Below are 25,046 nucleotides of genomic sequence, written 5' to 3'. Positions count from 1 at the left end.
CACACTGCAAAGACACATTTATATGCAAACACCATGTAAAAGTGAATTTTGCATCCGATGACCCCTTTAAAAGAGCCACCCAGCAAACAGTTCTTGTTTTATTTTTCAACCTCAGCTACATTTGGCATTCTGTATACAAGGAAAATAGGCGTATTCAGAAGCAAAGAGCATCTTTTTCTTGACTCATTATTGGACTGAACTGCCAAAAGCTGACATATTTATCCTCATCGCAAGTGCACCCATATTTAATGTAATTGTGACCCACCAGTCCATAAATATTGCTCAAAAGTATGCACTTTCCTTTCAGAAGCATACTTTTGGTGTGAAGTACAAGTATGTGAACTGCGATGCAGCCATACACACTAATGCTAAGCCTTCTTCCCGCTCTTGCCTCCTTCTCCCCCAAGCCATGTCTATTTATCTCATCTTTCTTCTCCTCCTTCCCTCTTCTTTCTTTCTTTGACTTGCTGAAGGGGAGGTTCATTATGTGCTCCCCGTCTCAAGGTTTTGTGGCTGACACTCAAGGTTTCTGCTCAGCTTACTGGATCATCCATCAGAGCGAAGCTGCCCGTGCTGCTTTCATTGCGCGACGATTCAGAAACTCTTCACAAATGATGTGAAGGGAGAAAAAAAAGGGGAACACCAGCTCGGGGTTACAGGTTGCTTGACTGAGCTCGTTAACACAAGGAAGTCTATAATAGTATATTATAATATAATTGATCCATTTGCATTCCCATTCATCTCAACAGCATTATAAGGCATGGCTTCGCAGACAAGGTTTAGATTAAGCAAGGATTAGGCCTTAGTTTAATTAGGACATTTAAGTAGTTTTTATAAACATGCCTTATAAAAAACATTAGTGTGCATCTTGAGACAAAGCAATATTGCAAGATATTGTTAAGAGTTGGTTTAAGTTAAGACAGCTCAAACATGTATTTTAGTCTGAGCATAGGCTTTTAAAGTGTGTGCTTTATATGGGAACACCAGTATCAGAAAGCTTTGTAGGTTTTACTTAATTCTATGACATTGATATTTACGCTTTAATCGATTTCTACAAGATTAAATTGAGTACTAATATAGAATTTACTATAAATTCTTTAAAAACTTATTCAGGTTACATTTGTTTTCTCTGTAGTATTTACTTCACCACACAAATATTATTATTTTTCAGTGTTGTCAGTGAAACCGGGGGTAAAAAAAGAAACTGTATTGAGCCTGTTGGGACATTTTTGGGGTTATTTTTTCCATGGTTGAGTAGTTTTTGTGTTACAATCCAGCCGTTGGATTAATGGCTGGGTCAATCTCACTGATAGTTGAAACAATACATCCCTCCCCCACCATCTGACATAACAACAACCCAGCCTTACGGGTAAGCTAGTATTCCTGTAAAAAATATGCACAACCATTTTTGTACCAGCAGTGGGTTGCAAAACAACCCAAATTGGGTTATTTTCAATCCAATGGTTTTCAGAGTGCACTTGTGTGTGGTTGTCGCAATCTAAAATTATGGGCGCTCATTTTTAGATGTAATTGTTGTTTTTTTAAACAGAAAACTATACGTCATGACAACATTTACTGATTGCATTGACAACTTTAAGTGTACTTTAGTCTTTTTGATTGACACCTGTCACATCACCTTGCTCAGACCCGTCACAGCCATTTCAAGATCACAGACGTGCATACAAAATGAAATTCAGATCTCAATCATTGGCGTCACAATACCATCTCTTCAGTTAATCACACACTTGCATATTTATTAAATTAATAGATAGTTAATGGACCGTTAAATTAAACTGTATCCTATTTTTTTGCGCACAATAAACGTCTTTTGCTCGCCTTGCCTCTCCTGAGCCACCGCTGCTGCCGTTTTCCGCAGTCTGATACTCTCTCGGGCTGTTGTCAGAATAAAGAGGCATTCTGTGCACTTCTCTCTGATGTCTGTGACCCGAAGAGAGGAGAGGAGAGAAGACAGCAAGATACTTAAAAGACACTGCTCTGGGAGAAGGAGGAAGAGGGAGCAGGGAGGAGACAGAGAGTGCGAGAGACATAAGGTATGAGAAAGGAAGAAGAGGAGAGGTACAAAGAAATGTTTGCTCTGTCTCTGCGCTCCTGAGCCTCAGAACAATGAAAAGAGACTAACCTACATTAACAAAGAACTGTGATTTGAAACATATACAGCCACAATAAGAATGTAAAAAAAGCTGAGGAAAGGAGCATGGCAAAGAATTGTGATGACGTTATAGTCATATGGGCTTCTGGAAAAGTGCATTTCTAACTACAAAAGGCTTTTTGAATCAAGTTGGAGTTGAGTATTCATAGAAGTAGAATAGCTAGTACAATTTTGACCCCTTTTTGAAAAGTGTTAATTGCAAAATAGTTCAGCACTAATAGTGGCGAGATGTATTACATTTGATAAAGAGCTGATGAATACAGAAATGATAAAGAAAGAAAATAAATCTGTTTTTTGGTTTGTCACCAAACAAAGTGACATCTGAATATCTTGTAGTTGCAGTAGTTTGGGTGTCAAAAAAATGAAAATGGCAGCCAGTCATTGTATTTTAGTCATACAAATTAATTGATCAGATTTGTCTAATAAAGGAGTTTTAACCTTTATGACGCATGGACCTTATACATTATACACTCACCGGCCACTTTATTAGGTACACCTTGCTAGTACCGGGTTGGACCCCCTTTTGCCTTCAGAACTGCCTTAATTTTTCGTGGCATAGTTTCAACAAGATGCTGGAAACATTCCTGAGATTTTGGTCCATACTGACATGATAGCATCCCGTAATTTCTGCAGATTTGTGCATGCACATCCAAGATATGAATCTCCCGATCCACCACATCCCAAAGCTGCTCTATTGGATTGAGATCTGGTGACTGGAGGCCATTTGAGTATAGTGAACTAGTGAAACCAGTTTGAGATGATATGATCTTTGTGACATGGCACAGTATCCTGCTGGAAGTGGCCATCAGAAGATGGGGACACTGTAGTCATAAGCCGCTTTCCGACCAAGTAGTTACAGGAACTTAGTTATAGGAACTGTCCACTTCTAAACAGTTCTATGAACTACTCTCCCCCAAACTCGGTTTTGCTGTTTGCGTTCGCACTGGCCAAGTGACCATAGGAACTGGTAGGAGGGGTAAAGGAGTGACGCAAGAACGGCGACTTTTATTTTGACGGAGCGACAGACCTTTTTTTTTTGACGGCGCTGAAAACGCCAGAGCAAACAATGCTCGCATTCTCTGTGTTCATTAGTTAGCGATCTGTCTAACAGTACTGTTTAACATGTTATTAGATAGAATTGTTATAGAAAGTAGACAGTATATGAAAAAAAGTTATTAGCCTATGCCGTGTGGTTGATGTCCAGTGTTGCTAGCTGAGCAGAAATACATAATCATGTTTGACTTGGTCCCCTCAAAGTTGCGTTGGATTTTCTCTTCAGCATAAAGGTTTAGAGGCCCATCTATCACTGTTTTCCATGTTTGTATCTAGTTTCTGGAGTAAATATATAGGCTATAATCTGTGTGTTTACATATAGCTGTTTTAAAAATGGCAGGTGCTGGTGTTTTGCGTACGTTCAGTCATCAGCGTACACTAATGTCACGGGTAGTTCCTATAGTGCTGGTTTAGACCCTACTCTGAAGTAGGAGCTAAATTAGTACCTCCAAATGGAGTTCCTAGTTCCTAGTCGGCGTGTTCGCACCGCAGGAACATACGGGTACTTTAGCCAATAGTTCTAGGAACTGTGAAAAGGTTCCTCCGGTCAGAAAGCGGCTATACAGGGATGGACATGGTCAGCAATAATACTCAGGTAGACTGTGGCGTTTAAACAATGCTCAGTTGGTACTAAGGTGCCAAGAAAAAATCCCCCTCACCATTCAATCACCACCAGCGGCCTGAATCGATGATGAATCCATGCTTTAATGTTGTTTACGCCAAATTCTGACTCTACCATCTGAATGTCGCAGCAGAAATCGAGACTCATCAGACTAGGCAACGTATTTCCAATCTTCTATTGTCCAATTTTGGTGAGCCTGTGTGAATTGTAGCCTCAGTTTGCTGTTCTTAGCTGACAGGAGTGGCACCCAGTGTCTTCTGCTGCTGTAGCTCTTCTGCTTCAAGGTTTGACGTATTGTGCGTTCAGAGATAATCTTGTAGATATTTGAGTTACTGTTGCCTTTCAGCTCGAACCAGTCTGGCCATTCTGACCTCTGGCATCAACAAGTAATTTCTACCCACAGAACTGCCACTCACTGAATATTTTCTCTTTTTTGGACCATTTTCTGTAAACCCTAGAGATGATTGTGCATGAAAATCCAAGCAGATCAGCAGTTTCTGAAATGCTCAGACCAGCCCACCTGGCACCAACAACCATGCCACGTTCAAAGTCACTTAAATCATCTTTCTTCCCCATTCTGATGCTCAGTTTGAACTTCAGCAGATTGCCTTGACCATGTTGAGTTGCTGCAATGTGATTAGGTGATTAAATATTTGCGTTCACGAGCAGTTGAATAGGTGTACCTAATAAAGTGACCGGTGAGTGTGTAATTCTTAACAGATCATTAGACAATTCATTAACCCTTATATACCTGATTTACATTTTAGGGACTTTATATTACATTTAATTTATGGACTTTAATTTATATTTATATAAATGATGTACAAAATTGTGGGTGTCATGTCTCATAGCAGCAATATTTTAATGGATGGGTTAATATAGCAATTACAAAAAGTGACAATTTGTGTGTATATATCACCTCCCCAGACTCTCTGAATTATATTTTTAGTATTTGGTATGTTATATGGTTACATGTAAAAGTCTTTTCCTTCTTCTATGGTTTATGGTCATCAGCGTATTGTTTGGTCGCACTGCAGATGGTGGTTCTTCGAGTACAGACTCTATTAATTCAATACTAATTTAAAGAACCTGTTTTGCCTCAGACAATTTAGATGATCATAAACAGACCAGAATGAAGAAAAATAGGACATCTGCATTTTCTTTTTGACGCACATTGAATACAGATGTTCTTTTATAGAGTAAAAAAACAAAAAAACAATATTGAAATAATTACACCAACCCTCGAGGCTCAGCATTAGTCAGCATATTAACACTTACAGCATCAGCAGTAATCAATTAGAGCAATCATCCGAGGGCTCAATGAACTATTTATTGACCCCTGTGTCAATACAGTGACCTTGGTTAATCTCAAAAGGAAATCCATATTGTTTAGCTATGATTTTAAATTGCTTCACATTTGCCCACAATAAATGTCAAAGCCTTTAATTCAGAGCCAGTGGCTTGCCTTGTAGTATCAAAATCCTTGCTTCAAAAGTTCATGGCTAAATTTGAGCGCAAAACCATATGAATGATTATCCACTCAATTATCTTTCTCTCTGTTTGAACTCGGTCGAATGCTGATCCACCCGCAATATGAAATAACAGGGTATTCATAATACACAGAGCAAAAGCTGCGGCGATTGTTTAGAGAGGGGGAGCAATAGAAATGGTTCAACTGAAGCGTGTCTGATTGCAACACTGCGTTGATTTGGTTTCTGTGCCATACGGCCATAATGCCGCGGTCATTCCGATAGCTTGCAAATCATCGCTATAATTACTTCTTGCCAAATCCAGATGAAGATCCTTATTTCAGATTAATTATCTTAATCACAGCATATCAGAGTCAGATGAAGCCACAGCGATGTGTGATGACATTGAAAGGGCAGCGACGTCTGAGACATTCTGATAATTATGCACGGGCAGGGATCCGGTGACAAAACAAATCAGTTAAATTCATCTCTGAAGTGGAACTAGTGTTTGGATTATGCAAATGTATTGTATGATTGTGACAAGAAAATGGGTTAAAATCACACATTTGTTGAACTGAAACTCGCATTTTCCATCCACTTAGAGTTAACCATTACCTTACTATTTAACTTGATAACAATTTTGAATATTTATATTCAAAGCATGTTTGAATATGAACCACATTTTTGGTCCTTGGAGGGACATAAGTCCCTTATTCGTATCACATCTTTATGTACGCCTATGATTCTTTGCAGAATCTTAATGAGCTGTTTGAAGTGTTAAACTATCAAACTGTGTAACCATCGCCTTCCCTAGTGACTTCTTGGCCTCAACGGTATGTAAATGAATCCAAACACATTTAATAATTAACAATGAACAGTTTGTCACCATATTCAATTCATTTTTCAACTTTACTAAAACATTAGGCCACCTTGCTTTATACCACAGTATGTGATCAAACATACAATGGAGCACAATGCAAAAGTATTGTGTTACTTAATGTCAAGTAAGGCAATCATTTTCCTAGTATGCAACTACAGAAAGGAGAAATATTGACCAACCGCATGGTCAACATTATTTTTTCCTTAAAGCAAGAAATAATGCCATTCATGAATAAATAATTTACAGTGGTTTTCTGTATCAAGTGTGCTGGGCAATAGCTACAGTATTTCCAAATCAAAGGCTGACAGCCGGCAGTCTGTATTGCTGGCAGGAGATGTTGAGGAACAATAGGGCATCCCAGGGAACTGCTCTGTTCATGCTTTATGTTATAGATTTCCAGTACGCAACCTGTAGAATTTTTTTTGATGAATTCCCAACAGTTCGCTGTACTGACACGGGTGATGATTCTGAATACAGGAAGGCGGTGGACATTTTTTACTGTAAATACATTTGTTAAAGTAGTAAAACGGTAATGCATACTGAATAGTGTGCTATATAATCAGAGTACTGTTCGACAAATTAGCTTATTTTTAAATTTGCACCATAACATTTTTTCAAATACGTAACATTACTTAATACAATGGAACACTTCTCCCTTATATAACATCATGTACGCTACCATTCAAAAGTTTACAGCTTGTAAGATTTTTTTAAAATGTTTTGGAAAGAAGTCTCATGTTCTCCAGTGCTGTGCTTGATCAAAAATACAGTAAAAACAGTAATATTGTGAAATAACATTACAGTTGTGATCTATGTTTAATATATTTTAAAATATAATGCATTCATGTGATGCAAAGCTGAATTTGCAGCATCAAATCTCATCTTGGATCATTACAGTCTTCAGTGTCACATGATCCTTCAAAAATCATTCTAAAAATAAAAAAGTGACATGACATGTAGCCAAGTATGGAATCCCATACATATTTGTGCTCTGCAATTCACCCATCCAAGTGCACACACAGCAGTGAGTACTGAACACACACACACATACACACACACAAACCCGGAGCAGGTTTTTTTGCTATGTTGCCGGGGAGCGAATGGGGGTTATGTGTCTTGCTCAAGGGCACCTCAGTTGTGGGTAATGAGAGCGGAAGAGAGTGCTGTTCATTCACTCCCCCCACTTATATTTCCTGCTGGTACTGAGACTCGAACCCACAAGCTTCGGGTTACGAGTCCAACTCTCAACTGCCCCCTAATGTGCAGATTTTTTGCTCAAGAAACATTTATTATTATTATCAATGTTGAAAACAGTTGTGCTGCTTAATATTTTTGAGGAAACCATGTTTATATTTTGTTTTTTAACCCTCTGAGGTCGACAAACGCGCCGACGCGTTTTGCCGGATTTTCTCCACATTGTAGCACTATAAACTTAAATTACTCCATCATTTATGGTCATACAGAAAAAAGAAATATAAAAAAAGAATCTGTGATATTTCTCCTTTTGTATGTGTCCACTTACAATCAAATCAAAACATTGTGCTTTTGTAAAATAAAGAAAATAAACAGGGTGTGCTTTCTGCCTCTCCGTCGCGGTGAACTTTTTTTTCTTGAGCACGTCTATAAACTGAAACAAAACTCAGCGAATACTTGTCACACATTTATGAGCCATATACCTTTATAAACATTTAAGTGTGTACTTTTAAATGATCGGATTCAAAACGAAAACAAATATTCTCTGTTTAAGTAATTTGTATAAAACCAACAAGATGTCCAGCTTCTCAAACGCTTGCTCATTACAGTTAATTTGGCCACGCCTACTCGCGCAAAAGATATTCACATGCAAATCTCCACATGGAACGCGAACGCGCTCGTTACCTCAACAACAAAACACTTCACTTCACTTTTCGTCGAGTTTGAAAGACGTGCCTGAGCTTACATTGGATTTAGGCTACCTCAGAAGAAGAAGAACGCGATTTGAAGACAAGAAAGATAAGGTAAGAAATTCTTACATAGCCTAGTTTGTTATTGTTGCATAAATGTCACGTTGCAGCTGAACTGTTGCTAGATATATGGGGAATATTATAATATTTAGACCCGTGTTTACTGTGTTTGTGGATATCTGCTCAAACATAGATATGTTTATGGTAACCATAATGTTTTATATTTGAGAGTGATCGCGTTTGAATGTATCATATTTTGCAAGCGATCGCGTTTGAATGTATCATATTTTGCAAGCGATCGCGTTTGAATGTATCATATTTTGGATGAAAGCAAAACGCACCAAACGGCTTCATGTTTTTATTATTATCTCATTTCATATCATCATAACGGATGGAAACATTTGAAGTAACATGATAATCAATATATTTTTCTCTAGCTTCTTTTGGAAGATTTATAGGCTGCTATAGGTTATTTATTGTTATTATTATTTTATCCGCACTGCGCATATACCTTATGCCTACAAGGCACAACAAACCTGGTGTTCATTATATTATATATCGTTGGAAACGTGTGTGTGTGTGTGTGTGTATTCTGTGAATTTTAAAAAGGAATTTTAAAAAGCAATTTTAACCAGAAAAATCTAATATTTATTTCCAAAATCGTGCAGGCCTTTCTCTTGATATCAGTATGTTCACTTTTTTTTTTTTCAGGTCCCAGATGCCACTGAGGACTTCAACATTCACATGAGTCTCAGTACGTGAACATGGTAAAGTGAAAATCTTGGAAATGAAAGGTATGTACAATGTTTTTAGGAATGGCACAAAGGTCTCTGTCTTTGAAGTGCTTTTTTGGCATTTGTTGTGTATCTTTGGATTATGTTGTGTTGTAAATAAATCCAAACAATTTAAAAGCCATTATTTTTTAAATCTCCTCATTTACAGTATTGTGCAAGGTTGCTCAGAATGATAGGGGCCTGATAGCTCCTAATAGGGCCGTTAGGGGAGGGTCTTTGTCTTTCTCAGGTGAGAAAAGCTTACATATTAATGAGCTCTCGCATAAGGCTTTTTCACACAAAACACGTCGTAAAATTTTTAAATCAATATATTGTCTTATCTGAATGAGCAGTCAGGGTGATTTTCACATAGTTTTGCAGCAAATATTCTAGGCTACGTCATACAATTTTCAAAAGTCTTGTGAAGAAATAATCAGTATGGGTTTCATGGCCTTATTTCAGTGAGAATTTTTTTTTGTATTTTCAAAAACCACGCATAAATGTCATTATCTCAAAACTACAAACTTTTACATACATGCTGCTGATATATTATTGTAGCAGAGTTTGTGCTGAATACAGTGTAATTAGACTTTAGCCATGAAAATGTCACAAGTAACAGAAATAACCAGAAATGTCAGAGCATGTCAGAACACCTCCAGGGCCCAGAAAACAGCTCAGACCTCAGAGGGTTAAATTTCAGGATTCTCTGATGAATAGAAAGTTCAAAAGAACAGCATTTATTTGAAATAGAAATCTTTTATAACATTATTAATGTCTTTAATGTCACTTTTGATCAGTTTAATGCATTGTTGCTAAATAAAAGCAATAATATCTTTCAAAAATCTTACTGACCCTAATCTTTTGAATGGTAGTGTACTTTTTTGGCCAAATGCACGATAACATGCCATTTACTTTTTAACACCCTAACCTCACAGCGACAAGTTTTCCACCACTCAGATGTAAAAATCGAATTATGGTCACACTGAAACACCAGGCACAACACTGCAGCACAAAGAAACAAGTACAGGCTGGATGAACATTATTAGTCCCTTGTACCAAATGATTCCTCTTTAGCAGTGTCATCTCAGATCTGTCTAAGACTGAGTGGGCTGAGATGGTAGACATGTCGAAGGCTGCACTAACTTACCATTCGCTCTACAAACAGATATATGAGGCTGAGAAGCACCCTGTGGTATTAATTAGCCAGTCGCTGATCCTGCTTCACTGTACAGTGGCAGTCAATGCTAATGCAGAAGGACCAGGATGTTTGGCATGTGGCCAGATCCGGTGAATAACATCCCCCTCCAATTACATTTTCCTCCTCTCCATGTCCTTCAACTTAGGACCAGTCATGAAATCAAGATGGTAACCTTTGTACTATGGAAAATCTTTTGAGATTTACATGCAACATTCATATGCTGTCTATCAATCCATTCAACCATGTATATCCATCCATCCATCCATCCATCCATCCATCCATCTATCCAGTCAAATCTATTTTTAATACACATGCAAAAAAAAAAAACAGACATTCAGTGTTGTACAATAAAATAACAGCAATGGTAACAAAATCCATCCATCCATCCATCCATCCATCCATCCATCTATCTGCCAAGAGCTATACAATAAAAATAACAGCAATGTGAAAAATAATCTAAATAAAGTAGTATCATTATAAAATAACCAGAGAATCTATCAAAGGATAAACTATCAAAGAAGAATCTATCAAATGAGCTAATGGTTACACCACTCCAAAACAACAGGAGTTACCAAAAAAAAAAGTTGACATATCCAGGTGAAAATGTAAACTGAAGAGTCTGATTTAACCTGCCAATTGTCTCTCAGGGGAGTAGAGAAGTCAAGAGAGCAGTCAGTAGAAAGACTGGCCTCTTGAATTTATCATGCCTGGAATCAATGGTTCTTCAGTCTCTAGCTACTTGTTAGTAGAGATCAAACCACCTTTTGAGGTCTCTGGAAATAGAGGCGGGGAACCTCAATGACCCTAACCTTAACACAGACGCAACCGCGCCGCCATACAGAACACAGAAGTGTGTCGAACCCTGAAGATACTGTCCTCCTGTGATAATTTACTCCTACCTGCATTGCAATGGATTAATTAGGCCTGCAGAGAGCTCTGGCACTGCGAACAATCATTTACAAGAGGCTGGAGGGGTCTTACCATCCCAAGCTAATTGGCACAACAATCAAGAGTGCTTTTAACAGAGGTGAGAGCGGGAAATAAAAAAACGTGGAAATTTGATAAATGGACACAGACAAAGAAAAGACACTTCAAGAGAAAGAGATATCTCTGTCTGAAATCTACACTGTAAAAATTATTTTTTAACCTGTAAATAAAAACAAAAATGAAAGGAGTATGATACACAAGGAAATACTATTTCATGTTTAACTCAATGTGCTAAGTTCAGTTTCTTTGCAATTAATTTCTAAGTGAAAACTGCTTTAATAATTTTTTTTTTTCTTCAGTGTATAGTTTTCTGTGACTGGCTAATAGGAACAACATTTTTATTGACCAATCAGATTTTAGGGATACAGAAAGGGTTAGGTTTAGGCTTATATCTTTATCAACCAATAATTTCCCTGTGATTTAAGCGGTGACTTTAAGAGGACAAAATACGTTGATCCATGAAATACATGTTTGTGCATTTTAAAACATTGAAACAGAATGAAATGAAACAGAATTCAAGATTACCCAACACGATGTGATGCAATGGCGAAAGACACATGAGTACACAGACCAACAATTAAAAAAGTAATGTATCTTGCGGGAAAAGTCCTTTCATTTTAGGCAGCTCTACAAGATAATAAGCAAAAGACCTAAAAGATTAAACAACAACAAGACCTCAATGTCATTGGTATTACAATGTAAAGAATATGACATTTGTTCCAAGACCTTGTGCATTAGGGATTAATGTGTTATTTCATTAGATGCATTGATGCGACAAGTAGGGGATGTAGAAAATCACCTCTGCTGCAATGAGATTTTGATTGTGTCTATGGCAGTTTGAAACTGGCAATCTATCCTCAAAGCAATCTGCAAAGCAGCCATTCTTCTCCTCTCCCTCCCCGCCCGTCCTCTCAGGGGGAAAACCAGTGTAACTCTTTATAAAGAGTCAAACAACCAGACCTAAACAACCGCAAAGAATGTTTAGCAGGGCAGAAAGTGCTGTTTCCTCACTGATATCACACGCCAAACCTACTCTGCCACAAAGACTTGTGTTCACAAAGCAATTAGATGGGAACAGTGCTAGTGCTAGTGCAATGATAATGAGTTGTTGTCATCTGCAATCAAACTATTAATTTCTTTCAAATTATAAAATTATAAAACACCTTTAATTAATCGTTCTGGGTTGTACTTCAAAGAACGAGCCAATTAATTTGATCAAGGCACAGTACAGTAAACCATGTGTATTTATTCATATATATATATATATATATATATATATATATATATATATATATATATATATACAGTATATATATATATAATGCATGTCTTTCAGCGTTTTTCAATAAATTAACAAAAAAAGAAATATTACTTTTTAATGATGGCACAAATAAATAGAATCTGGACTAATGTGGAATTAAAGTATAATCAGAAATAAAAACGGAAACATTGGGCAACAAGTCAAATGACACGAAAACAGTGGCCAAATAAAGACATCTCGATATTCACTGTGAATATTCAATATACTGTATCACTCAGTCCTAACAACTAGCATGATAAATATAAAGGGAACGCATTCATATTATTGCAGACACAACAATCCCAAATATCCTAAAACAGTCCATAGTCTGTCACAATTTAAGGGCTCTATCGCTGATCGATTTTCATTTACATTTCAATCTGCTTGCTTTCACCAACTGTCTGAAACAGTCACTTTTCCTCTGAGAGCTGCACCCACTCCCAGAGTTTTAGACACTTGCCAATTGTTCTCCGTTCATTTCACAAGCCTAAATACATAAATTACTCCCACCAAAATTAAAAACCCCATCCAAACAAAGTAATGGGAATCTTTGCATATTTATGAAAACTGGAAGAGCTCTCCATCAACGTGGGTTTGGTGCTGCTGATCTCACTCTCGATAGCTTCCATTAATATGCACACCGCACGTATTTTTGAAGTGGGTTCGTGTGACGGCGCGCTGACTTCTGTCAAACTCCACAAACACTCCACATCAACAGACTGCAGATAATAATAGAGATAATAGCGGGTTGAAGTGTTGTTTTGTGACGTTAACGTGTGGACCTCGTCTACTCTGGCTCTTCTCAACAAGTGTCTACGTCCCTGAAATCTTTCTGCGTCCAGGTCCGGTAGAAAGGGCGTGTCTGACCCGTCAATCAAATTTGTTTATGGCGCTGCTGTTGGCCAGCTACATGCTGACATTGCTGCTGCCGTGAGACCTGGCGAACCTGCCAGGAACAGAAGACCATCCATCAAGCCGACAGTCAGGCAATACAAACCACTCGGAGGGCGAGAACACACACGTCCTTCCAGTACCAGATTTATCGCCCTCATATATTCGCTCCACTGATGGATACCTCATGAATGCCCTATCAGAATAGCTGGATTAAAGCCCCACCCACAATGTCATTCTTCACTCTCACTGGCTTGTACATCAGCAAAAAAGGTCATCTTATGTTATTATTATTATTATTTTTTTTTTATCATGGTATGAAAGCTAGCATTTCAAAATTTCATTTCCAATTTTCTCATTCTATAAGTGTTTTCTTGACCTTTCTACTACCTATATTTGTAGAGAGATGGGAACAGGGTCAGGAAATGACAAAAGCTGGATTCAAACTTGAATCGCCTATAAATAAGCCTTAAAATATCAGAATGTGAGCAAACCGCAAACCCACGGCCCTGATGCCACTATTAAAGCAACAATTAGACACTTAAAACAACGTGTTACAGTGATTGGTTTATAATTTAAATAATTAAATCTATCAGAATTCAATATGTAAATGTAAATCCTAATTTAAAGGAATAGCACACACACATAAAAATCTTTCATCATTTACTCACCTCATGTCGTTCCATATCTGTATGACTTTCTTCTGTGGAACATAAGAAAAGATATTTTGAGAAATGTGTTTTGTTTTTTGGTCCATACAATGAAAGTCAATGAGCTCCACATTCTACAAAATATCTTCTTTGGCGTTACACAAAAGAAAGCAATGCAAACTGGGTTTTGAACGACAAAAGGGTATATGATGACAGAATTTAAATTTTTTGGGGGAGTAATATGGTTTAAATAAATCAAATTATATAAATAAAATAGCTAGATACAGTTCTAGCCTAATTAATGGCATGCAAAATAGCAACTTGGCTCATTATATATACAACAAAACTGAATGTGGCTCATCCAATCAGAAATAAGATTCTGAACAACGCATTTTGCAAAACAGTTTGAATAACAGGAAAAATGCTGCACATTACAAACAATAGCAAATATACATCTTTAAATCCATGCTGAAATATCACGTTAACTGTAAACGGAAGTGTACGATACAAACAGAATGACTGTAAATAACAAGCCAAGATACTTATGACAACAAATAACCTGACAAGAAAGAATTCTGACAAAAACTTTTTATATTAATCAGCCTTTTAAAAAAAATAGCAGCAACATTTCCAGAAGAATCAATCACAGATGTGGTGCTCTGACAGTTGTTTAAGAAACTCTTTATTAGACGAGCGCACTCACTTTCACATAACTGCTGATGTCTTTTTTTGCTGAAGTAGCAGCATTTTAATTCTGAAGGATTACAAAATGCAAAAAAACCCCCAAATATCATTAAATTTCCATTATACTTTGTTCCTTGCACTTGTCATCCTCATCATTTCATCCTCTTTTCTTTCTTACACTCTCATTCTGTTCCAAAACCTAGTGCGCCTTCACAAACAATTTTTTCCCCCCGTGCATAAGGTATACACAGTATCTTAATTTTGTTGTCTTCTAAGAATATATTCACCATTGAAAAGCTAGGGGTCTCTAAGAAGTCTTTTCATGCTCACCAAGGAACAAGGAATGTGAAATATTACAATTTAAAATAACTATTTTATATTTGAATTTTAAAACAAATTTATTCATATGATGCAAAGCTGAATTTTCAGCATCATTACTCCTTCAGATCCTTCAGAAATCATTCTAACCTGCAGCTGCTGCTGCAACATTATAAATGTCTTTACTGTCACTTTTGATCAATTTAATACTTCCTTGCTAAAGTACCCCAAATTCATGATGAGAAGAGAAAAGCTGACCTTAATTAAACAAAAAAAGTACCAGTAGAAATTGTTAGTATGTCCTATTTACTTTTATGTTTGAATATTGTGCCAACATGCGAATGCCAAACTCCACTGAAATCTTTTGAATCGTGTCTGTCATGCAGAGCGTATTCCATTGCAAACACTGATTATGTAGGCAGTAGGCAATGAGGCAACACACTAGGTTTCGAAAACAGAGCTTTTGTCTGTTTTCATGCTTGTTTTAGTCCTCACCTCAGACATTTCAAAGGCTAACACTGTATCTAAAGGGAAACCTGTGGAAATGTATTTATACATTCGGCGTCCCAGAATTGAATCAGAACCAAACATCATAACTGAGATGGCTCTATATTGAATTATGGTTCTCTGAAGCACGTTGAGTAGATTCTCATATTTTTTTCCAGGCTGACTGCAGAGCATCTATAGTACCTGAGATAAAAAAGACAACATATGGGCTAGATTCACTGACTTGAATATGTATAAAACATCTAAGAAAGAGATCATCTACAAAACCTTTGCTGTGATGTGCTTGAGGCTGATAACTCAAACCAAGATGAAAACAGAAATAAACGTGGTGAAATTATTTGATTGCTACAGTATATGAAAAGAGGGACCTGCACAATGACATCAAAGCAAACATTGAGGGGATATTGTTTTGACAATATTTGCAGACTTTCAAAGAACAAGTGGATGGACACGGACATTAAAGTCAACACAAAATGGCATTCCACTTCTGCATATTTCCAGGTAAAACGTGATGTTCTGTCAGGAGTTTATATTTGTCTATATATGATATGCATTTTTTCTTTAGAATAACATGCACTGGTGAATCATGCACAATAACATGTATGAAAAAAATATGTTACTGGTCTTATCCAATTTGTTTTCATGAGAAAAATTTAAAGAGGAAAGGAAAGAAATGAAATGAAAAAATGTCATTCCTTAGCAGCTGTCAAACGTAGCTATGTTTTATCTTGTGTTATTCAGTAAATGTTCTGCCTATAACGCAGGGAGGAAATAATATATTGTTCCTGTCTTGGCCAGTTGTACTGCAGATCAGCTGTGAAATTCTTCATTGTTGTTTAAAGCAGGTACAACAAGCATATCCAGACACTAGACCAGAGCTGCTCAACCAGAGCCGGGTTCTTTGAAGAGGCTAGAGACGCAGTGCCTCTTCAAAAACATTTGAAAAAAAAAAAAAAAAGATAGTACCACAATAAAGCAAAGCAAATATTATGAAATATGAGATCAAATAGTATTTAACACCCACACCCTGATATCTCTCTCTTTCTGGCTTGTCGAATTCCGACCATGCGACCACAATGGGACCTCTGACCATGTTGAGACTGGGTTCACCATTCTTTGACATCTGTGTGATATAGTATGTGTGCAACCAAAAGATCATCAACCCATTTTCATCCTGTCCCAAGACTAAAAAGTGTGGTGGAGAGCTTTTAGGGCTTGACAGATTAAAAAATTAAATTAAAAAAATACCCCACATCAAGCAACCACCATTGCTGAACTGAGCTTTTCATTATCACCTCCATAGAGGTTCATTAAGGGACAGCATATATATATAAAGAGTGCCATCTGAAATTTTCTTATAGAATGATGATTTTTATCAAGCTCGTATTTTTAAATTCAGCAATTTAACTCAAATGGCAATGAAAATGACCTATTAATTGTCATTTAAGTGAAATTACTGAACTTAAAAATACGAGCTTGATAAAAATGATCATTCTATAAGAAAATTTCAGATGGAACTTAGAGGCTTTTGCATCTGAACTCTTCATATATATATACTTAATATATAACTTTTGAACTGCAGTATGTGTGTGTGTGTGTGTGTGTATATGTTTCTATCATGACAACTCTCTAAAGATTTTTAGCATGGTAATGGATTTGACAATGTTAATGTATTTGGTCTTGGCAGAAGCTCATTGGCTGCAGAGGTGACATGAACCAATCAGCTTGCACCAAGTAGTTAACGCTGTAAATATCATCAGCTTGCGTTTAGGACCCATCAGCCTTCGCCATCTTATACACATACTACAGTTCAAAAGTTTGGGGTCAGAAAGATTTTTTGAAAGACATTAATACTTTTATTCAGGAAGGATGCATTAATTTGATCAAAGTTAAAGGGGTCATATAATGGTACATGCACTTTTACAAGTTGATTGTACTGAAATGTGTGTTGGCAGTGCCTGTACACAACCATCATAAAATGATAAAAATCCATCCAGTGTTTTTTTTTTAATCTTCTTATATGTTTCCTCCTGTCTCAAATCAAGCTGTTCGATATTGTGACGTCACAATATCGACGCCCCTCCCACGATGGGTGATTGACAGCAGCGTTTCAAACACAGACCCGCCCTCGCGCCCTCGTGAGCGAGCTGTCAATCATAGCACGCGCCGACGCGCGTTCATTGTTGATAGCTGGAGTGCTGAGTAGAATGGCGTCTAACGATTGTGGTGTTCTGTTCTTGGGTGTAATAACGAACACAGCAGTCATATTGATGATGTTTCTAAATCCGAACAGCTGAAGACGCAGTGGCTGAGTTTGTTTTCGAAGGGAATATTCCCCACGATCAACGTCAATGCTGTCATGTTTGCGCAAATCATTTCACCAGACTGCTTTACAAACGAGGGTCAGTATAAAGCCGTTTTTGCTAAGAAGCTGCTCCTGAAAAAAGGATCAGTACCAACTATTCGTGTTCCTGCTTCACCTCCAGAAGAACAAGTGAGTGTAACGTTTTATTAACCTTTATATTAATCTTTATATTAATCTTTGCAAATAGCTTGCACGCTTCACGATGAATGTGGCTATTTTTACACTCAGGGTACATTATGGCATGTTTTCTATGTACGACGTTCTCAATATAATTCATAATCCCACGTTTATAATGAACAACGCGTTATGGTTTTTGTATTATTATTACAAACGGTGAACGCACAGAACAGAGGGGCGGGGTGAGCAAAGCTCATTATCATTTAAAGACACATGCACTGAAACGGCGTGCTGAAAACAGAGCTGTTTTTGACCAGGTAAAATGAGTGTTTTCTTACAATACTAATGATAATTTTTAATTAAAGTATATTACAAACTTTTAATTTAGACCCTAAAGAATCATATTAGCTTGTACAAAAATGACATTATATGACCCCTTTAAAGTCTTTCAACAACTCACAGAATAAATCTCACAAAAATGTATCAATTTAGTTTAGTGTGTTTGCACTGCCAGTGCTTTTGATACAACGATTGTGGTTCTTCTATAAATACAATTCATGCCATCTCTGTGCAGTGCCGTATTGTCTAAAAACGTTTTGTGTCTGCCAAGTGTTTTCGATCTCTCAAACATGTAACCTTGACAACATATCCATGATAAGGCCATAGCACTATCATCTTCATACATAGTATATGAACTAAAATCTGAATCTGATTAGCTGAAGTCTCAAGGTCTTGAGTGGGAGCTGTGTGTGACTGTGAAAAGTGTTGAAAACACAGAGCACGAGAAGAGAAAGGATGCTGTTGGACAATGAGCAAGCAAGGCCACATATCCAAGACTGCAAAATGATTTGTTTAAACTTCTGTCTGTTCCAAGAGATGAGCCTTTGAATACATATGTAGAAATTACATTTTTGCAGAAGTATTACTCAATAGTTAATAGAACTATTGAGTAATAACTACGCTGCACTGTGCTACTTGCGTTTGGGTGGGTGGGGGGGTTCTCATGTCACATTTGTGTTGTTCCATTTACATCCATAATTTCGGGAAGTCTTTGAACCTCGCAAAGACAAACTAAAGGCTTTGCATGAAGGGAACTCCAGTGGAGCACTGATACCCAGCACAATACAAACAGACTTTGTAATACCGGCGAGTACACATTACGATCACATATTTACCTTGCTTTGGTGATGTTTAGATGATGTACACACAGTTGTCTCAGCATTTGCATTGCAAACCAGTGAGAATTTGCTGAGATAGCAAGTGGAATCAATGATGGAATCAATGATGAAACCCAGTGGAAATGTGTGGCTTTTATTTCAAGGTTTTTTTTGTTTACTTTTGTATGATGTCCAATATAAAATCCTGAAGCAAAACCAGGTTTTAAGGCAGTTTAACAGAGAATTGAGCTCTGAATTAAAACATTTGAATCCTACCTGGCACTGACCACTGGCTGAGCAAATTAATTTAAGGGATTGTACACACACACACACACACACACACACACACACACACACACACACACACACACACACACACACACACCTTCTCGGTAGTCTAAGCAGTGAGATACTTTAATGTGCATACACACCGTGATGCCTGGCAGATTTTAAAAGGCTGTGACTTAAACTAAACTGGGCTCTGCTTCTATATAGGGGCAGACGGAGGACAGCCAGAACTCTAAACGCCACTTTAACGTTGTACCGCTCTGAGATAGGGAAAATATTTGGTCCTCAAACAGCCTAGAGTGTGACAGATGCAATCTGAACTTGTCAGCACAGCCAAGAGATAGCTGGGACCACTAAAATACAGTGACATGAAAATAACAACTGTATGTTTGTTCCCAACATCTTCATGTATGACACAATATGTCTTGTTATTCACAACACAAGGTGGTTAAGATGCGGGCAAGGTGTCATTTTCTCCTCTCGTTGCACATATTTACTATTTTCATTGCATCTTTATTCAGCATGTGGAAAATTACATACTTGTAAAGCCAACTAGTTGGTGGGATACCTGAACAACTAGTCAACAATCAGATGCATTTACTAGAGATATATTGGTAACACTTTACAATAAGAGTCCATTAGTTAACATTAGTTAATGCATTAACTAACATACACAATACATTTTCGCAGGTCCCCTTATATTGAAAAGCGCCGACATGTTTCTACAATAGCCCTAAACGGACAAATGCGTTTCGTTACTATGTTGTTCTTCGTGCAGGGAAGCTAGCTAAAGTCAACGAATAAAACACTGACACAATGATGAACAAGTAAAAATAATATTAACAATAACATTGTTTTATTGAATAATAAAGTAAACCTAATTTCTAAATTTGTCTTTGTAAAGAAACCTCATTGCTTAACTGGCTACTCTCTGCTGTCTCAGACGACGACATCTTTTCCCGTCGGCTACTGTAACTTTTGATGGTTGCAATCCGCAAAAAATCACACACTGCACCTTTAAGTAATATTAACAGATACAAATTTTGATTTTAATAATGTATTAGTAAATTTAAAAATAACATTAACTAAGAACTTAACTTAAGTTGCTTTAGAAGTATTTTAATTGTTAGTTCATGTTAACTAATGTAGTTAACAACTGTTAACACCCTTATTTTAAAGGACAACTCCAGTGAAAAATGAACCTAGGGGTAATTAACACATGGTTACCGAGTCGATCGTTCCTTGGGATGCGTTTTCATGAAAATCGAATGTAAAGAGTTTTATCTTTAAAAACAGATTAGCTCATAACGCTAGTATATGGGGCACAGAGTAAGTAAAAGTAAATCGCTAGTTAATACCACTAACAAGGCTCAAAATAGCCTCACACTAACACAGTAGCATAATGAAGGTTCCTACATGCAAACCGAAGCATTGAGAACTTTGTTAGTGTACAGACAGTTTAATAAGAAGATAGTTTATAAAGACAGTACATTACGCGTTTACAGACAGGATCCTGGAAAACAGACTCGACTAGTTGAGTCACAAACGCCGTGCTACGTTAGATTTCACAAACGTAATTCCTATCAACAAGCTCACTTAGCACGGCGTTCGTGACTCGATTGGTTGAGACTGTTCCCCAAGATGGATCCTGTCTGTAAACGCGTAATGTACTGTCTTTATAAAGTATCTTCTTATTAAACTGTCTGTACACTTACAAAGTTCTCAATGCTTCGGTTTGCATGTAGGGACCTTCATTATGCTACCGTGTTAGTGTGAGGCTATTTTGAGCCTTGTTAGTGGTATTAACTAGCGATTTACTTTTACTTACTCTGTGCCCCATATACTAGCGTTATAAGCCAAACTGTTTTTAGAGATAAAACTCTTTACATTCGATTTTCATGAAAACGCATCCCAGGGAAAGATCGACTCGGTAACCATGTGTTAATTACCCCTAGGTTCATTTTTCACCGGAGTTGTCCTTTAAAGTGTTACAGATATATTTATTTAATTAATTTATTATTTAAATACATTTATATTTAAGTAAATGCCTATATTTTCATATATTAATTATTAATAAAAGTAAGTAAGTTTATTAAAAATTGACAAAAGTTTAGTATATTAATAACTTAAAAATACATATAATAAATATTTGTACACACACACACACACACACACAGAAGTATGTCAAATTACAGAAGTGAAATATGTTACCGAAACATTTTGAATTTAAAGGGGATGATTTTAGGCATGCATCCACACACAAAAAAAATCTTTCTAACTCACTATCTGACTAGTCATCCCCTTCATAGCTGACTAGTATAGTACACTGTGTTTTGCTGATCCAGTCCATTATTTCCATTGTTTTAGGCTTCTTAGTGATCAGTTCCAGGCCAAACTTCATGTCTCAGTACGCTGATCCTCCTCCACAGCTGAGTGATGAAAACTAGATTTATTTTTGCTAGAAGGTTATCCTTCAGGGCAGTTCAAAGGCCCCTCAAAATCTCCACATTACATTGACATGGCTGTGAAATCTTCAGTTTCACATCCCTACCTTGGGCAAAGAGATACAGCGAGCACAGCTGGACTTGGCCTAGTTAGTATTCCGCTTGACTGTAGGGTACAACACTGGGGTTTATAGTGTTCTACTGACAGTAAAGGTCAGACCTCAATGGGCAAGCAATCTGTTAAGCCCTCTTCAACTGTGTACTGCACACACACACACACACACACACACACTCACAAAGACTCACAAATACACACAGGGCAAGATTACATGACTTGGACCAGTTCCTCAGACACAATCACACTCTTCACTCACATGCACAATAAGTCTCTCTCTCTCACTTGATCTACTGCTCACGCACATACCAGCATATGGGCAATTCCAGCGTTATGGACAAGACATTTGCAGTCAAAACTTGAAATATAAATTCTCATAGAACGTATTCATTACCAATATATTGAACCATGAGTTTATATTTACAGTGAAGTCTAGCCACCAAAAACATATCAGTCTATAAATGTGTTTTATATTTTAGATGAGGGAAATACACATGCATTACGGATGGAACAAAAAAAATAATAATAGAGAACATATTTTGTAGACTTCCTGTGAATTATAATGCACAAACCAGAAACAACAATATGCACTGAATGCAGAAGGTTTGGCTCTCCACAGAACATAAAATATCTATTTTATTTCACTGTTATGGACGTGACAGTTCTGAAAGCGTAATTTATTAGACTATGGAAACACATATAAAATGCTTTAAAAACTTTAAAAGAAACCTAGTGGGTATTTAAACTACCAAACTTTGACCTCAGTTAATTGACTTAAAAACTGAAATTGTACTGCAAATGGTTATGAATTATTTATAGCATGCGATTATATAGCATGCGTTCACGCCATCTCTCATGCTGTTAAGTGTAACCAGTGTGGGACCCGCATTAAAATAAATCTACTCCATACATCAGAGACAGATGCAGTTGTGACCAAAAAACTGTATTTGACGTTTTTTAAATGATCTAACTGCTGCTCCAATTTGGTGTTGAACATTAGTTGTTGATCAAGATCATTTAAAATGGTGGCTGTCATAAAAACTTGTTTTAATGAGACCTTTATTCAAACATACATTTAATAATTACTAAGATACAAAACAGGTCAAGTAAAAATATGCTGAATATAGGCTATAATATCGTACAAATATTTATAAAAATGCTACTCTCTAGAGTTCATTTATGAATACATTAAATGTTTATCATATCAGAGTTGAAATCATCTGGGTTTTTTTTCTTAATTCATAATATAAATAATATGTAAGGATTATTCAATTCAATTTGATGGAATTTTACTATACAATTGCAATTTGGAAATCTTCAAAAAAGGCTTAATTTTTTTGAGTGCTATTCAAATACGGCAAGAACAATAACATTGTAGCGATCTGTAGACTAAATCCACATGATGTTCTCGCTGATATTAGAATGTCATTTCTAAAATGTTATTAGAATAAATTAATTACCTAGTTCTGGCATGAAACTCTAGATGGCGCATGGCTGATAAGTCTTTGACTCATTTGGTAGCGACCACATCATTATCTACATAGCACAGCTGATTGCTTTTGCATCAAGTCAAGTCAAGTCACATTTATTTATATAACGCTTTTTACAATACAGATTGTTTAAAAGCAGCTTTACAGAGATAACAGGAAAATAATGCAAAAAAGTTTGTTTCCAGAAGAAAATAGCTTCACAGTCCAGCTTAAGTAAGTTCAGTGATGTTTCATTTTTGTTGTAAAAAAGTTAATTTAGTTCATTAATATATATATAGGCGCTCTGTAGTAAACCGTCATCGTCCAGCTCAGTTCAGTTCTTGTATAATGGTGTCAATGCAGGCAGATCAATATTATTGCTGAATATTAGCGTCCAGTGAGCTGCAGCTCAACATTCAAACAAATGCCGGTTTGTTGCTGTTAGCAGTATGCAGAAACCCTCCACCTTCCCCAGCTCCACCTGTATAGATCTGCTACGGGGGTTAAATCATGTATAGCAGCAGCGGCAGCATGTCTTACATGCTCACAGCAGCATGTCTGTGAATGTATTGGCAGTAACAAGTCTCTATACTAGCTCTGCAGCAGATCTATCCGCCAAGACCAAATACATCAACGTTGCCATATCCATTACCATGCCAATGTCTATTACCATACCAATCTCCCAAGAGTTGTCATGACAGAATTTCTAAAATGTTATGATATGCCAAGCCTGAAACAGATCACTGCAATAGGCCTTCACAGTATATCAGTAATCATCAACGTGGTAAACATGCACGCCGGGCCAATAGCTATGGCTATGCATATGATTTAATACGAAGCGTCTGTAACGGTCACGTCCATAACACATTATTATGGTTGCACACAGCAAAGGAGGAAGATGAGTTGTTGATCATAATACGAATTAACATAATTTGGCTGTGTATAGAACATTTCTAGTTAATTGCATTTATAATTATTATGATATAAACAATCTTTAAAACGTTACAGATGTGACACAGCACTGAAGCGTTGTGACTTCATAAATCTAGCCCCTATGAATCCAGAAATCATCACAGTTATGATAAGTGTATTTATTTCTCAGACAAGTCTCCATCTTTCTACAAAATGCTTCCTGTTGACATAAATGTAAAAAAATGGCCAGCCTTCGATCTCTCTTTTGAAAACATTAAATATGGTTGAATGAAAATGTTGTACTATTGTACTATTGGTGGATTGGCAATTTCCTTCAAATTTATATTAAAGTATGTCAGTGCAGTAAAATACAGGCCTAAATGCACAACTTGAATAGGGTTTTGTTCTTTTGGTAAAAACTAAATTTGTTTCATGGTATGGTTGACATTTGCAAGGAACTGCTCATATGAGTGAATCATATGGAAAAACATGTTTGGTTTATATGCTCCCAAAATCAAAAGAAAAATAAGAAATTATATTTTCCATAAAGAAAATGAAGCCTGACTATTTTAATAAGAAATAAACACTTTTATTCTTAAAATTTAAATTTAAAATCTGCAGTGCGTCTAGATATTTTTATTATGTTTTATTTATTTTCCTATTACTCTCAATGATTGCATTTTAATACATGATTAAATTATGTAAAATAAACGGCTAAAATAACTCTAAAAAAA

At 36.7% G+C, this 25,046-nt stretch overlaps 1 protein-coding gene across 8 annotated transcripts in view; it reads right to left on the bottom strand.

Moving 5' to 3' along the window:
• The window catches only part of raly (RALY heterogeneous nuclear ribonucleoprotein), an 86,734-nt gene that overhangs the window by 41,813 nt on the left and 19,875 nt on the right, over nucleotides 1-25,046 (bottom strand). For 4 of the 8 annotated variants that reach the window (XR_014608231.1, XR_014608232.1, XM_084128895.1 and 1 more), the window contains exon 3: nucleotides 13,958-13,989. The exons of the other annotated variants lie outside the window; for them this stretch is intronic. Coding sequence is in view for 2 of the 4 variants with exons in the window: in XM_084128895.1 (XP_083985021.1) it covers nucleotides 13,958-13,972 (15 nt within the window). In the remaining 2 variants the exon portion in view is untranslated. The remainder of the gene's footprint in view (nucleotides 1-13,957; nucleotides 13,990-25,046) is intronic. 8 annotated transcript variants of the gene reach the window in all.

Source organism: Abramis brama (genome assembly GCF_963993115.1).
Source record: "Abramis brama genome assembly, chromosome: 11".
NCBI lineage: Eukaryota > Metazoa > Chordata > Actinopteri > Cypriniformes > Leuciscidae > Abramis > Abramis brama.
Note: the sequence above shows the minus strand (reverse complement) of the source record. Positions and strands in the feature narration are given on the sequence as shown.